The sequence below is a fragment of the Cantharellus anzutake genome (genome assembly GCF_015039405.1).
Source record: "Cantharellus anzutake strain C23 chromosome Unknown EI90scaffold_12, whole genome shotgun sequence".
Lineage (NCBI taxonomy): Eukaryota > Fungi > Basidiomycota > Agaricomycetes > Cantharellales > Hydnaceae > Cantharellus > Cantharellus anzutake.
The window spans coordinates 1,051,006-1,065,022 of NW_024066962.1; the positions used below are offsets into that span (position 1 = coordinate 1,051,006).

Genomic DNA, 14,017 nt, shown 5'->3' on the forward strand with positions numbered 1-14,017 from the left:
GAAATGCCGCGGAAACGAATATATGTACCCTTCCGTGGGAATCGAGTCAATCTGCTGCGGCGGACTTAATCCCAAAAGCTGTTGTTGTCAACACCACCTTTGTACCTTTGTGACCAGTGTTAAAAATCATCCGGTATATGCAGAGGTATAAAGGTCCAATGAAAATGCGCGGCCCTTCCTTCATTCTCTTTCCTTCACTTCACAGCGTCCTGGGGACGTTGTCGCGTTGCGACCTTTGACCATACTTGCGCCACTGCTCGTTATTAAGGAATGTTGTCGATCGCCTCCGCCATCGTCTTCTTCACCACCATTTGTTCACCCTCCGTGCTCGGCCACGGACTTGTCGAGTATGACAGCGTCTTCTTGAGCAAGCTGTTCTTGGCATTAACGATTTGCATTCATTCAGGTCCATCAAATTCGATGAAGTGTCGTATGACGGCTACCCTGCATACACCTATATGGCGATGAATCCTCTTCCCAAGCGCATAGTTCGTGCCATGCATAGTAACGGCCCCATTACGGATGTCAACTCGTTGACTTTGGCTTGCAATGACCCCGGTGATGTCGCGGCTTTGGTGGCAACGGTTTCGGCTGGTGCAACCGTCAAATATCACTGGAACGAATGGCCTTCGTCCCATAAAGGCCCAATTGTACGTGTGCACCTTTTGACACGTTCGTCCATTCACCTCCGAACGTGTTTTCAGACCAACTACGTACGAGATGCTTTATTCTGAGAGTGATGGATAAGCAGCTCATCTGTACCCCAAACATATAGCTCGCGTCTTGTCATGGAGATTGCACCACTTTCAACGCAACTGACGGAGAATGGTTCAAAATCGACCAATCTGGCCTGGACAACGCCACTGGAAATTGGGCTACCGACACGTTTATTGCAAAGTGTGTCCCTACCTTACCAACCCTCTTCCACAACTGATGAATGGCTTCAGTAACTTCACTTACACTTTCAAGCTCCCATCTCACATCCCGTCGGGGCAATACCTCCTCCGCCATGAAATCCTTGCCTTGCATCAGACCGGGGTACCACAATATTATCCCTCGTGTGCTCAAATCAACATCCAGGGTGGTGATGGTGGGCTTCCCCCTGAGAAATATCTCGCCAAGTTTCCTGGCGGTGCGTATGCAATCTAGCCCTCGCTCAGGAAGAATCCCAACCATTATATGTCTGTCACAGTGTATAAGCTGTCGGATTCAGGCGCCGCCATCAACATTTACTATCCCAAACCCACCTCCTACGAGATTGAGGGGCCTCAAATTGATGGTAGGCTGTCACCAGCTGCAAAGTAGGACCAGCTGACGTGAAACTTGTAGCTGGCCTTTACGCCTCTGGTGACACCCCCACAAGTGTTCCTGACCCATATCCTCCCACAACCACAACCACCCCTACCCCCGTCGCTGGCTCTAGTACCTCGTCCACTCCCACTCCCCGTTCCACCCCTACCTCTGCCGCTGACTCCAATACCTCATTCCTTACCCCTTCTACTACTACCGGGATCCCTTCCACTTTGCAGACGCCTTCCCCCACGCAAGCTAGCGCAACTTCTCGTCATCACCATTGCTATCATCACGCACACAAGAAACCCCACAAGCCAACTATGACATCTGTATCTCCGGGAGGTCCAGGGTGGAAGAGGTCTGTGGCGCATGCGCCGAGGTTTGTCCGGAACATCCTTGCAGGATTAGCAACTTTCTAGTGGCAGTTGCCCATTTGCGTTTCCATCTGTTACACCCAATAAACAACCACTGGTATTGGTTGATGGTGTGTGCCTGAGATGAAATTCGCTCTACCTTGTTCCTTTGGGCCGTGCCTATTAATGTACTTAAATTGTGCTTAAGCCTCTTCTGGGCCTTGCATCCACGATACTATCTTCTTTCACGCATGCTCACATGTCCAACTTGTATCAGCCCCCGTATAATTCTGCTGAGAACTGGAGTCATTGACGGTAAGCGCTGCCCGGCCTACCCCTGAGTCGAACAGGGCTCGTTGCGCGTTGCGCACAGTTCATCCGGACTTCTGCACTGGCCAGTGTGTTATCGACGACCGACGATGAGTATCTACTTTAACTTCTGCGGCGCGGCGCTCCCCGTGGGAGTGCTGCGGTCACCATTTGATTTGTGCTCTTGATCGTAACTCCAATGATAATTCGACTCGGACCTGAGTCCGCGCTCCAGCGAGTACCGGGGATTGTGGCAGGTCCAGGGGAAGGTATCTGAGTAGATCAGATCAGCCGCTCAGGATTGCCGGATTTTTTCCACTCTGCCCACATGCTGGCCTTGCTGATAGCCGCTTGCTTGTCATGGCACCCGTAAAAATCCTCAAGGTTACGCCTGTGTTTGTGCCTTGTTGTGTTTCATTGTGGTTATTGTTAGATCTTTTATCCTGGTACTCACGATACGCCGGAATTACTTAGGAATGAATTCTCTCATGTCCGGCCACCCCACAAAGGTTGTCATCAATACCACCGTCGCATCTAAACAACAATAATGTCACACCATGGTTGTGCCAAATAAAAAAAAAACCAAAATGCCTCCAGAGTGTTTTCAAATAATACCCTCTCTTCCTCTGCTTGCATCTTCTTGAAGTTTAGAACATGCTGTCTGTGATTGCCATCTTTCTAAGCGTCGTTCACTTTTCTACTGCCGTGCTGGGTCACGGGCTAGTCAGGTAAGATTCCCACTTCTTGTATTCGCCTGTTACAGACTGACGATTCGTCGTATTCAAGATTTGTGTTGTTCGATGGAGTGTCATACAAGGGCTGGCCTGCAAAAAAGCCACTTACCAATCCTCCCCAAGAACGCATCGTTCGTGCCATGCAAACCAACGGGCCCATCAAGGATGTATACTCGCTTCCAATTGCCTGCAATGGAATGAACGCTCCTGCTGCGCTTGTCGCCAACATATCATCGGGCGCGAATGTGAAAATCCAGTGGGACTCGTGGCCATCGAATCATAAAGGCCCAATTGTGAGTGCATAACCCTTTCGATTCACTTTCTGAATGTGAATGGCGCTTCCCTAGACCAATTACGTGCGAAGTTCTTCAGCGTTGAGAACTTTTGACGATCCGCTAATTGATATTGATTCGCTTTAGTTGGCATCCTGTGAAGGAGATTGCACGACTTTCAATGCAACTGATGGCAAGTGGTTCAAGGTTAATGAGTCGGGATACGATAATAGCACTGGGAAATGGGCTACAGAAAAACTGATCGAGAGGTGTGCACCCTCGTGCTTGTGGCCCCTCTTCCATAGGACTGATCGCCATCTCCAGCAACCAATCTTATACCTTTACACTGCCAAAGAATATACCTGCTGGGCAGTACCTTCTTCGTCACGAAATCCTTGCGTTGCACAACACTAGGCATCCGCAGTATTACCCCTCCTGCACTCAGATTAACATCCTAAAGGGCAGTGGGGGGCTTCCATCCGGCCAGTACCTCACGAAGTTCCCTGGCGGTGAGTCACATATGCACATTTATCAACAACTCAGTATGTGCAGGAATCTGACTTTTTCGGCAGCGTATAACACGTCAGACCCCGGGTATAGTTTCAACGTATACCAACCTTCAATCCCCTTTTACCCGATCGAAGGGCCTCCGATTTCTCCCAGTAGGTTGCTATATCGTCCGCGGTGTTAAGTCCTCATCAGAAAAAATTTTAGAATTTCTGACCACACAGACCACGACTGCACCTGGTAGCGTGTGCTCACACAATAGGGGCAAACATGCTGTGAACTGGCGCCGAAAGAGAGCCACGGCTCATCTCCAGGGAAATGCTAGGAACCTACTTGATGGACTGGCTTCCAAGTCATAGGGAATCGATCCTTGTCGTTTGCGATGCACTGGCGAGAGAGTCTGAATGGCTAACACGCGTATAAATCTGATCTTAATTGCGCATGTGCCCGAAGGTTTTAGCCACGATATATAGGCAATATTTTGTTTACCACTATAAATTGAGATCCTAGGCTCGTACCCAGCCGTTCTGTATATCTTATCAGAACATCAACTCCCTAAGTGACTGCACAAATAAGCGACGCTAACTGTACATCGCAATACATCCCTACCTACAACAAATGTCCTTGCCCTAAATGCATCCTACCTCCAAACACTCAAGGATAAATCGGATTCTTGCGGCTTAACGAAGCAACCAGCTACGCCACAACCCCGCCTCGGGGCCCCCCGCTTCTTTTACTCAGGCATATATACTACCGACTATATCGAATTCTCTGAGCATTACGAGTGATTGTTTGGTACAGGATAATATTATGTTGTCATGCAACGCGACGCGCGTGGCCAGTGAATTCGAACTTTAATTTTTATCGGATCTTGCATAGACACATGGCCCCCGTCCTTTGGAATGTTATGTTCTTGCGTCAAGTAAGTTATATATACAGTAGCCAGTATTAGAATTATGAACTAGCGTCGTACGTCGGAGCGCTCAGTTCCAAGTACGTATGTGAACTGAGAGAGGAAAAAAAATTGCCCGATCGCAAATCATCCTCGACTGCATTCATCAACATAAACTCCAGGAATGGAAACATCGGACAATCCTGTAGGGAAATGTCCGTGCGCAAGAAATAAATATAATCCGCAGGACTCAATGAACAGTCCACAGCGTTCGAATCAAGAAACTTCAACAGCCAGTGTAAGTGGACCTCACCTCTTTGCCTTACGCTTTTCGCTAGTACTATTAGAATTAGTCTATGTCGCGTGAGACTCAGACTCGTATAAGAGATCTAAGATTGTAAATACCTATGTCGCGTGAGACTGCGACAAGAATTATACATGAGTTAGAAGATATAAGATGGTTCTCACCTCAGACTCGTATAAGAGATCTGAGGGAGAAAAGTCTAAGAATTCCTCCCTTATATACGCGACATTCCTGTCGTCGTACAAAGGGAGTTTTAAGTTGAATAAGAAGGGCAAAACGTCCCCAATGCCTCAAAGCGCCCCAGAATGACCGCAACGAATAAACGCCACACAACTTCCCGATGTAAACAAAGTTGATATTCTAATAAGTACTCCGTTTACTTTGCTCGAAGGGACGTCCAGGATGCCATTTAAGTATACCCTTCACATCAACTGGGCCGTGTGCCACCATGAAGAGACGCATGGCAATACATATATATGAGGGCGCTGACATAGCGCTAATGTCCACTGCGAGCTAGAGGACAACGATAGGTGTCTAGACGCAATTAAACTATCTCCCCTAATCTCCTGTCCGCGTTTCATTCGGATCGGTGAGATCTTCAGGTTGTACTAGTTCGCATCATGCCAATCAGCGACTCGCCCCTCCTCCTGTCCTCTCACCCATGCTACATAGCTCCCTCCGCTTCCGGTGCTGTCTGAATTCTCATCAAATATCGCATTCTCCAATTTCCAGGTGGTTTTGGCGTTACTTTAGCAACGTCAAATGAGCGATATGTACCTCTATACAAGGGAGGCCTCTGTTGGAATAGAGATTGTCGGATGATGTGTAGTGTCTCTGGATCCCCCAACCGCACTATGAGGAATCTTGTAGAACATATAAAGAAGGGTATGTACCGGCGATCACACCTGCCTACTTCCTAGGTAGAACGTGGACCACAATGCGCAATGCGCTCTCCCACACAGGCCTAGTGATGTGAGTTGAACCGAAAGAACGAGTTTTGTTAAATTACTTACATGGCCATCCAAATCCCCCAAGCCAAGAAAATACTCGCACAGATCAAAGGAAGAATGATATCTATACTAAGAGAGGCTGGCAACCTACTTAGAATGATATGACATATGGCCAAGATCATGGCATGTGGCAACTGGTTCAGACCAAGCCTAGCGTCATTACTGTGGCCCGGAGCGTCACCAATTACCGATTCGGAAAGTGCGTGATCGGGCTCTGCATGGCCTGCAAGTGTGCCTTGAAATACTTCAGCCAATTCTACAGCCCCTGGTCGATTAGATGGCTTCCTACTCCAACATTCGTTTAACATATGGAGTGGGAGGAGTGAGCCACATTCGTTGAGTTGTTCAGGCGCGACGGGCAGTGTGCCACTTGCAATCGCCGTCAAGAGGGCAATGTCGGTGCGGATATCGTCGTACGGTTTTTTCTCCAGTAGGATCTGAGTCCAAAGGCCACAAACTCGTGAAAAATTGATGATCAACGGGAATCGGGTCCCTCACCTCAATGCAAGCGCAACCATAAGCGTAAACATCAGATTCCATCGTCTTCTCGTCACCATCCAGTAATTCGGGAGCTGAAAAGCGAAGGCTCATTCCAACCACCGTGGATGTGAATCCAGTAGGATTATCATCCATGATCCTCGACAGACCAAAATCACAAATGGAAGCATGTCCGTCCAGAGTGATCAGAACGTTTTGCTGAAAAACTTTGAATGTCAATCTGACTGTTCCAAAAGGAAGTAAACCACTTAACCCCCTTAATATCACCATGTACAATTGATGGTTCTTGTGAATGAAGGTAGCTTAATCCCGAGGCTACGTCAGCACACTAGAAATGTCCATCGATGATTTTCATAATCCTTAAAATAAGAAGTAGAAAGAGGATACGCACGATGAGGTCCCTATTGGCAGTAGGATGATTCTTGATGAAATTGATTACGTTCCCTTTTGGATACCATGGAGAGACGAGGCCAAGGCCATGAAGACCATCCATGTAGCCGAGCAGCGGAACCAGGTTGGCATGGTTCAGACGTGACCATACTCGCATCTCTCTTTTCAGGCGCTGGAGTGCAAGCGTTACCTTTGGCGGCCCCGCCTTTACATAGACCTACGCACCTTCCTCCGCTTCGCCTCTGGGTTCGAATGTTCTGCACAGGATACTAAATGGAGCACCTTCACGGCAACATCCTGGAAGTATTCGATCAGAATCAACCACATCCCGAGGGAACGGGTGCTGACCTGGGTTCGAGTGCCCGGGGAATCTGACATCCATGTGCCCAGGTAGACAAGCGAATACCCCCCTTTGTCGACTTGCTGCATTGAGGAGATTTGTTGGGCGAGATTATGGCAGTCAAACACCGTCAACTCATCGTGCACAGGCGCAGCATGATTCAGACTAGGGGAGATTGGGCCGCCCCGAGTTGTTTTGGCCGGTCCCCCCTCGTCTCCACTCGAATCAGAGCTGCCTTGCCAGGAGTGCTCAAGTGACCTTTTTCAAGTAGAAGTGGAAGTGGGTGCCCGAGGAATGCCGTGCAAAGTCGGTGGAGGGTTAATAGCTGGGTTTTCGGCATGCGGCGCAGAGCGAGGGTAGAAACGCTCTGGCATCACAGGGTGGCCGGCGTCACCGCCTGAGGCATCCGGTGGCCCGTCGGCTTCATAAGGGGATAGCGGAGAAGAGCGGGATGCCGGGAGACGGACGAGCAGTAGCTTGTCGTCAGGAGCATCATGCATATACTGCTGGAAAATATCGGTCAAATCCAACATTGGAGGATCGTGAGGATCGTCCGGATCGTCCGGATCGTCCAGCAGGCCTTGCGCCTGTCTGCTTGCTATCCACGATCTTATTTCATTACGAACATTGGTTACCACCCGGCTATCCTATATATATGGTGCGAGTGACGAGTGTCCAGGCGTGGGTGTCTGAGCTGTCTGAAGAGAATTGACAAAGAGCGGCACTTACGCCAGTGGGAATGGGCTGCCAACTTTTACAAACAATCCTCGATGTAGGGCACTCGCGGCAAGGATACTGTCTACTGTATGCAGAGGAGCATGATTTTCGTCGCAACCTACAAGCGAAGCATGTTCCCTTTGTTGATCCTTGATCCATCGTGCCCTATTGCTGGCGGAGTCGAAGAGACCTGGGGAGATTTGAGGGGAGGAGGGTAGGTACTTCGAGTTATACACACTGCTGTGCGAGCACAGCTATTAAACACGAGGCGGCATTTAAAGAGGGAGCGCGCGCGCGGCTCCACACAATCACGCGATAAGCGTCGACATTCACGGATTGAAACTCAGTAAAATGAGATATATCTTCTTCTCAATCCATCATAAACTCGTGAGGGAGGTGACATGTATGGGGGGGGGAATTATTACCACGGTGCATGACAGAGGAAAGAGAACGGCCAACTCAACCCCTAAGCAACCAACCACTGGAGAATCTGAAAGAACAAAGGGAAGGGGTAAACGGATCCGTAAGAAGCAGTGGGGATAGACGCAAAACCAATGATCGCAGGAGACACCGAGCAGGGGCATCCCATAAGAACTCAACGATATCAATCCCCGAATCAGAAGCACACTGTTCCTTAAACACAGCAACCTTCTCCGCAAACCCTTCCGCATCTATATAAATCACCACATCCTGTTCATCCTCCACTCTTGGCTGACCCTCACCACTTTGCTCCACGTATGAACCTGGTCCACCACCCAACACGAAGCGACGGTCAAATGTGGGGAGGGCTCTGCAGGGGAAGGTGAATGCACCAGGGCGGTAGTGAAGGAGAGAACTGGTGTGCTGGAGGAAAGTGATCATCACAAGTCAGCTGGATGAGTTCGGGAAAAAAACGAACGCTCATCAGGATGTTAAAAGACGAATAATGCGACACGAAGCAAATAAAACTCACTGCTTACAATAGATAAGGAACGGAATAATATTGTGCAATCCACAAATCTTGGAACTGCACCATATTCTCGCAGACCAAAGCACAACTCCCACATCTGAATCGAGATTTCTCCCCAAGTTTTTTCGCCTTGAACAACTCCCTTGCCCACAGATTGAAATGGTTCGTCCGAGAATGGTACCACTTTCGACAATTCGAGTTAATCGTTGGGTATATCGACCAGGAGTTAACGGATCACAGGACCGCACTGATGGGAGAGTCACTTAGGGCTTCCCAGAGATCGAGGACTTGGGAACGTGGGAGGTCATCATTTGGGAATGGGTCCCATCAGGTATGACAAAGAAGACCGACCACAGTCATGGTGGCCAGTGTGAGCAGCATGCTCAGCCTGCTGTACAAATGCTAATGAACCGTGAAAAAGTTTGCGCGATCGCGACTTGGAGCAATTTGAAATTGGGATCGAGAAGCTTTTCGTTGGATTAGATGGGACACGAGGCCAAGACTCTATGATCTAGACATTCATGATTCGTTGTCATATTTCTGAGCTGATGCTATTGATCGAAGCCGCGGACGACGCGTGTGCCAGCGCGTTGCTCAGCTGCTGACACGAATTCCTTCACGCTTTCAGCGGTGGTTTGTCTCATCTTCCTGGCTCCCTCTGGAAGATGTGGCTGAGAGGTTCGCATATACTAATAGAGGCAGGTAACCTGCCTAAGGTTCGCGTGCCGTGGCAATAAAGTCATCCAGCAGATTTTTTTGCATGGCGGGAGTTAAGGAGCTACAAGCCCGTCGCTAAGAATGGGTTGGCGTCAGATGGATATCCAGAGATTCGTTAAGAGAGAGGGACTGGTGGAGGTCAAGACTGACTGGGTGTGTGACTAAAAAGGCGCATTGAGTCACTTTATATAAGTTCGACGAAACAACTTTTGCCTCGATCAAGCTTAGCCAACTCCAATTCCAACCACTCAGGACGGCTAGTGACGGGATCGTCACATTTTCTCGGCCGCGCCCTGTGCACTCAATCACAATGAACAAGGCAGATCAGGGACAAGGATCCCATATATTGGTGGTCTATCGAGTCTAACCTCAGGAATAGCTAACGTTCGGGAGTAATTAGATGAGGAATTCATGTCATACCAATGTGGCTGATCGCTCCAGCCATTACATAATGCAATGTGCGACACTATACGATGAGTAAGCTCTCCTGCAGCTTCTAGGCGGAGCGCGGCGTCGTGACTCGCATGCCAGTACAACACCTCTGCCTGTACGCGGCCCACACTTGCTGATGGTGTGGCTGCCGGTTTAAACTCCCAAGAATGGAATGGGAACCGCGTTCAGGTTTGTTATCGTGTCAATGTTCGCTCTAGAAACCCAACTCCTAATTCTCATAATCACTTCCACATAATCACAAAGTGATCAACCATAGCGACCACAATCGACCATGCCGTGATCTCATCTTTATTTTGACAACCGCTCAGACACCGCGTGACGTAGGTGACTCCACTTCCCCGGACTCGGATGCCACAATTATTATATCATGGCAAACCAAACGCAATGGAAACACGGTGCCGAACGACACCAAATGACAGCATTCAACGGCCATCTACACAACTTGTAATTTCGCACAAGCTCCAATCGATATAATGTGAGCAAGCGCTCATGCATGCTACAAGATTGTCGCTGGAGTCCTGGGTCGCTAATATATCATGGAACCGATTAATTGACTGCACACCCACCGGGAGTTAATATCCGCGGCCCATTTGACACAATCGCGCGCACATGATGAATGCATTTGTATCCTATCAGTGCAAAAGGATCGATCGAAGCATGGTATGTTGGGCCCCGTCTGCGTCGGTAGATGCTGTAGTTGCTATACCCCGGGCTTGTTAGACAGCCAAGCACTGCATACCAAATATTAGAAGACTAGCAAGATGGCGCTTTGGTACATGAGCCAACATATGATCCAGACGTTGATGTTGAAACAAGCAACCCGCTCAGATCGAATACTCGCCACTATTCAGCGCACAAGCATGTCGATAGTCGAGATATCGACGTCAGTAGTGACAGCGTAAGTCAATAAATCGATGTCAAACACCGAAGGCTAACTGATCTACTCTTCATTTGCTGCGCGTATACTAAGTGTGCTCTCCGTTTATGCTGGCCCGCATACTTATGTGACTTTGTTGACTGGGATTCTGCCCCTGCAGACACTGGCTACATGGGTAAGCATTTCTCCGAGTTGCGTAGTATGAGACACAGGCTGGCCAGGACTTTCTTCATGGACATGCTTATGAGCTGCGGTGTCGGGAATGTGGCGAGTCTGCCAAGCCGTCCGACATGCTCAAGCCCGCCACTTTTGATGTCATCAGAACTAATCGATCTCACACACACATCGGACTTGCTACTCTCCTCGAACGCAATGGCAACAGGAATGTGTGCTGCTTATTGGGACAGTGGTCCGCTTCGCGCATCTGCGCCGAAAACATTCAGCGTACGACTGAGGCAGCGTGATTTGACCCGTTCAGGCTAAGTTGCGCGATAAATCATGGGAAAACCGCGATCGGTGAGAGAAGGCATGTGAATGCCAAAGCGGTCGTGACTGGGCGCAGTCAGGTTTCCCAGCCAGTGGCAAACAAGGGCGGAAACCTGAGGTCAGCTGGGGGCAGACTGCTAACCCGTGATTAGTCTCGTGAAATGAAGACATTAAACAACAACTAATCAGGGCTAACAACTGCTGGTAGTGGGCAACGGCCACAAAAGGCCCATGTGAAATTTGCCGCATGCGCGCGACGCGTGACCCGTGTCCTTTCAATCCAACGATGGTGGAGGTGAGGGCGGATGGTGGTGGAGGAGATGATGATGAAGCGCGTGCGTGAAAATCGAGTGAAGGCAGGTGGCCAGTTGATCAGAAGGCAGCGCCATCGAAGGCTGATACTCCCGTGAGAGTACCTTGGATTAAGATTGGGTTTTGCCGCACATAGATCAAGAAAGCATCCGAAGACCAGCGCCCAATGGCTTGGATGCGAGTCAATGGAGTTCCGGCCAGTGCCAACGCAGTGGCCCCACCCGATCGCAGCGAATGGCCACTAACATTGTTGTTAGGAAAGATCGATTGAAGGCGCGATATGAACCAAGAACGTGTTGGCACTGTTCCTTTGCTTGTCAGCCAAAGCTCAGGTAGGTGAGGAAACCGCTGATCGCGTGAAACCAAATACTTAGCGAACACCACTAACGGGTCCAATTGATTTCTACGGCTTTCCAACATGATCTGAGACCCTTCAAACAGACGATCCGCTTTGTGCATTGGTAACGTGAATGAGATGTGCGGGCGCGGGAGTTTGTTAAAATGAACACTGCGACGGGAAATGGTTTTTCAAAAATTGCGCAGCATGGAGGAATCGGGATCCACCAATTCTCCTAACCTCATCAAGCAATGCCAGCCCGTGAACACCATCGTGAGGAACAATATGTCGTCATGAGAAGGAGGGGTGGGCAAGCTACTTTGGATGCTAATGAGGTCCTCTTCTGTGAGGGCCCTCTTCCGCCTGGTGGGTGTGTTGTGCAGTTTCATGCATCCGTTGAGGCAACGCGCGATAAAAGGTGAGTTTCTGATTGTTCGAACCTCAGGCCAGGAACCTTCCAACTCTGCACAAATGCCTGAAAGGTAAGACTTTACCGATGAAGGCTGGATATAATGGCACATATAGACAATGAAGAAACTCAGCATGTTTTCAGTGGGCTTTATCGGAAATTCGTGGGTGTTGCAAAAAATGACATAAGACATGAAAGCAGAAGAGTAAGCCTTGCGAGTACTCCGTTCAAGGGAGGCACCTAAAGCATGAGCACGCTCTCCCATCAGACGCTCCATCGACCATCTCTCACGGACAGGATGTGTGGTCGAGGAGCTCCCCTGGGAATTCATACCTTGACTGCCCCCGACATGTCCAGCGGAGGTGTGAAGTGTTTAATTAAGAGTCCAGGCATATGCAAACGTGCGATGGCGAAGGCCCGTCGTGAGAGTGCATGCTTATATTTTCTTGTCTGTTCTCTTCGAACATCTTGTGATCACTGGTATGTCGCAGCATGTCTCAACCGACACACAAAACGCCGCCACAGATACTCGAGACTCGCAGCATGTCTCAGCCGAGGCCCGTGATACCACTGCAGCCACTAGAGACTCGGTCTTTGGAGGGATCGACCTTGAACAGGTTACATCCGCACCTGGCAACGGCCTCCTTCTCGATCAACTCGACAACCTTGTCTCAGGCTACTCCAATCGGTCCATCAGTTTGTATGATGCCTGCCGAGGACTCCGCCGTCTCCTCGATGGTGCCACAGAACTTACCCGAGAGCAAACCAATGAACTCTTCGACCGGTATGTTGCCCGTTTCGACCAGACGGCTGAATCTAGAGAAGAGGCAATCGTCCGTGGAACCCGGAGCCATGCACTCCCTGATCGGGGACCCGTTAGCTCTCAGCCAAATCCAATCGATCGCCCCCTCGACCGAGTTGTTGATACAGCCGATCTTTCTGGGGGAACCCATGCAGTCTCACGGGGTCGGCAGCAGCGAGATGACGATGGGGATGATGCATGAGGAGGGGCGAAGCGGCTTCGAGAGGTTGATGATGACCCCGACCCCCACTTTGCCTGGAACTGGGACCTCCCAGGAGGTAACAGACCTTGGGACACTAACTCCTTGCTCACCACCCCACAGAAAACCCTGCAGCTACGCAATATCTACAGCCTCGATGCTATGGCCGCCGTCCGGAGCCTCCTTGCACGAGGATGCTCACCACCCTTCCCCTACAGCCAATGGCGTGACCTCGTATGCGATAGACACATTGACCTCAACACCGTCGCTCCCCAGTATCACGAGGCTATCGACCTTGGAAGTGGGGCCGAGCTCACACTTAACAGAGGACATTCCAAGGGGAAAGCGAAAATTCAGACGGAAGGTGAATGGATTTTGGGTTACCAGAAATATAAGTGTGTGCTTCTCTACGCCTACCCACACCGATGGGACAAACTCAACATCTACTATGCACACATGCTGGACAAGTTTAATGTCTGCAACAACACCCTTGGCGTCATCAGATACGACTCCGCTGTCCGCAAGTTTGTCCAAGAACGACACCACCTCTGCTTCACCGATATCCACCCCTTTGGTGACATCGCTTTCAAACATCTCAACAGCGGAGGATCAGCACACAATGCACACTCTGCTCCAGGAAAGGGAAAAGGTAAACAAGGAAGAAGCCCAGGTACAATCCCTATCTGTGGAGAATTCAACACAAAAAAGGGGTGCTCTTTCAACCCATGCAAATTCAGGCACATCTGCCAGGACTGCAACGGGAATCACCCACGCTTCCAATGTACAAAAGACTCGGCTCAAAAGACGACTGCCTGAAGAAACTGAACCACTACTGGAACATGCGGGTAGGCGACCTC

At 49.7% G+C, this 14,017-nt stretch overlaps 6 protein-coding genes across 6 annotated transcripts; 3 read left to right on the forward strand and 3 right to left on the reverse strand.

Moving 5' to 3' along the window:
- Positions 1-42: 42 nt before the first annotated feature.
- On the forward strand, positions 43-2,107 carry EI90DRAFT_3047507 (glycosyl hydrolase family 61-domain-containing protein). Its single transcript, XM_039059555.1, has 7 exons — positions 43-347; positions 407-650; positions 705-713; positions 776-897; positions 948-1,132; positions 1,193-1,279; positions 1,330-2,107. The coding sequence occupies exons 1-7, from the start codon at positions 271-273 to the stop codon at positions 1,710-1,712; spliced, it is 1,107 nt and encodes a 368-aa protein (XP_038918965.1). The 5' UTR covers positions 43-270; the 3' UTR covers positions 1,713-2,107.
- Positions 2,108-2,241: 134 nt separating this feature from the next.
- EI90DRAFT_3047510 (glycosyl hydrolase family 61-domain-containing protein) lies at positions 2,242-4,018 on the forward strand. Its single transcript, XM_039059556.1, is given in 11 exon segments — positions 2,242-2,370; positions 2,383-2,386; positions 2,406-2,407; positions 2,421-2,577; positions 2,591-2,683; positions 2,742-2,982; positions 3,037-3,045; positions 3,109-3,230; positions 3,286-3,470; positions 3,534-3,623; positions 3,676-4,018. 7 exon segments carry the CDS (start codon positions 2,610-2,612, stop codon positions 3,825-3,827), a joined length of 873 nt encoding a protein of 290 aa, XP_038918966.1. The 5' UTR covers positions 2,242-2,370; positions 2,383-2,386; positions 2,406-2,407; positions 2,421-2,577; positions 2,591-2,609; the 3' UTR covers positions 3,828-4,018.
- A 1,425-nt stretch (positions 4,019-5,443) lies between these two features.
- On the reverse strand, positions 5,444-6,991 carry EI90DRAFT_3120157 (kinase-like domain-containing protein; the record flags this gene model as incomplete). Its single annotated transcript, XM_039063284.1, has 8 exons — positions 5,444-5,516; positions 5,578-5,628; positions 5,678-6,111; positions 6,173-6,370; positions 6,426-6,500; positions 6,564-6,734; positions 6,788-6,859; positions 6,911-6,991. The coding sequence occupies 8 exons, from the start codon at positions 6,989-6,991 to the stop codon at positions 5,444-5,446; spliced, it is 1,155 nt and encodes a 384-aa protein (XP_038918967.1).
- Positions 6,810-7,928, reverse strand: EI90DRAFT_275811 (uncharacterized protein). The gene is made up of 3 exons (XM_039053515.1): positions 7,632-7,928; positions 6,911-7,549; positions 6,810-6,859 (listed from the first exon to the last, which is right to left on the reverse strand). The coding sequence occupies exons 1-2, from the start codon at positions 7,776-7,778 to the stop codon at positions 7,166-7,168; spliced, it is 531 nt and encodes a 176-aa protein (XP_038918968.1). The 5' UTR covers positions 7,779-7,928; the 3' UTR covers positions 6,810-6,859; positions 6,911-7,165.
- EI90DRAFT_275845 (uncharacterized protein) lies at positions 7,929-9,028 on the reverse strand. The gene is made up of 3 exons (XM_039053516.1): positions 8,920-9,028; positions 8,579-8,855; positions 7,929-8,462 (listed from the first exon to the last, which is right to left on the reverse strand). Exons 2-3 carry the CDS (start codon positions 8,663-8,665, stop codon positions 8,079-8,081), a joined length of 471 nt encoding a protein of 156 aa, XP_038918969.1. The 5' UTR covers positions 8,666-8,855; positions 8,920-9,028; the 3' UTR covers positions 7,929-8,078.
- A 1,471-nt stretch (positions 9,029-10,499) lies between these two features.
- On the forward strand, positions 10,500-11,079 carry EI90DRAFT_3014509 (uncharacterized protein; the record flags this gene model as incomplete). Its single annotated transcript, XM_039056788.1, has 3 exons — positions 10,500-10,636; positions 10,709-10,790; positions 10,816-11,079. The coding sequence occupies 3 exons, from the start codon at positions 10,500-10,502 to the stop codon at positions 11,077-11,079; spliced, it is 483 nt and encodes a 160-aa protein (XP_038918970.1).
- Between the last annotated feature and the right edge of the window lie 2,938 nt (positions 11,080-14,017).

What these genes read in the sequence shown, in the direction of transcription:
- EI90DRAFT_3047507 (XM_039059555.1), top strand. Translation starts at nt 271, where the DNA reads ATGTTGTCGATCGCCTCCGCCATCGTCTTCTTCACCACCATTTGTTCA. An exon ending in CTCGGCCACGGACTTGTCGA is followed by an intron (nt 348 to 406) that starts GTATGACAGCGT and finishes GCATTCATTCAG; the next exon opens with GTCCATCAAATTCGATGAAG. An exon ending in TGAGGGGCCTCAAATTGATG is followed by an intron (nt 1,280 to 1,329) that starts GTAGGCTGTCAC and finishes TGAAACTTGTAG; the next exon opens with CTGGCCTTTACGCCTCTGGT.
- EI90DRAFT_3047510 (XM_039059556.1), top strand. Translation starts at nt 2,610, where the DNA reads ATGCTGTCTGTGATTGCCATCTTTCTAAGCGTCGTTCACTTTTCTACT. An exon ending in CCTCACGAAGTTCCCTGGCG is followed by an intron (nt 3,471 to 3,533) that starts GTGAGTCACATA and finishes CTTTTTCGGCAG; the next exon opens with CGTATAACACGTCAGACCCC. An exon ending in AGGGCCTCCGATTTCTCCCA is followed by an intron (nt 3,624 to 3,675) that starts GTAGGTTGCTAT and finishes AAAAAATTTTAG; the next exon opens with AATTTCTGACCACACAGACC.
- EI90DRAFT_275811 (XM_039053515.1), bottom strand. Translation starts at nt 7,778, where the DNA reads ATGGATCAAGGATCAACAAAGGGAACATGCTTCGCTTGTAGGTTGCGA. An exon ending in GGCAGCCCATTCCCACTGGC is followed by an intron (nt 7,550 to 7,631) that starts GTAAGTGCCGCT and finishes CCATATATATAG; the next exon opens with GATAGCCGGGTGGTAACCAA.
- EI90DRAFT_275845 (XM_039053516.1), bottom strand. Translation starts at nt 8,665, where the DNA reads ATGTGGGAGTTGTGCTTTGGTCTGCGAGAATATGGTGCAGTTCCAAGA. An exon ending in TATTCCGTTCCTTATCTATT is followed by an intron (nt 8,463 to 8,578) that starts GTAAGCAGTGAG and finishes ACTTTCCTCCAG; the next exon opens with CACACCAGTTCTCTCCTTCA.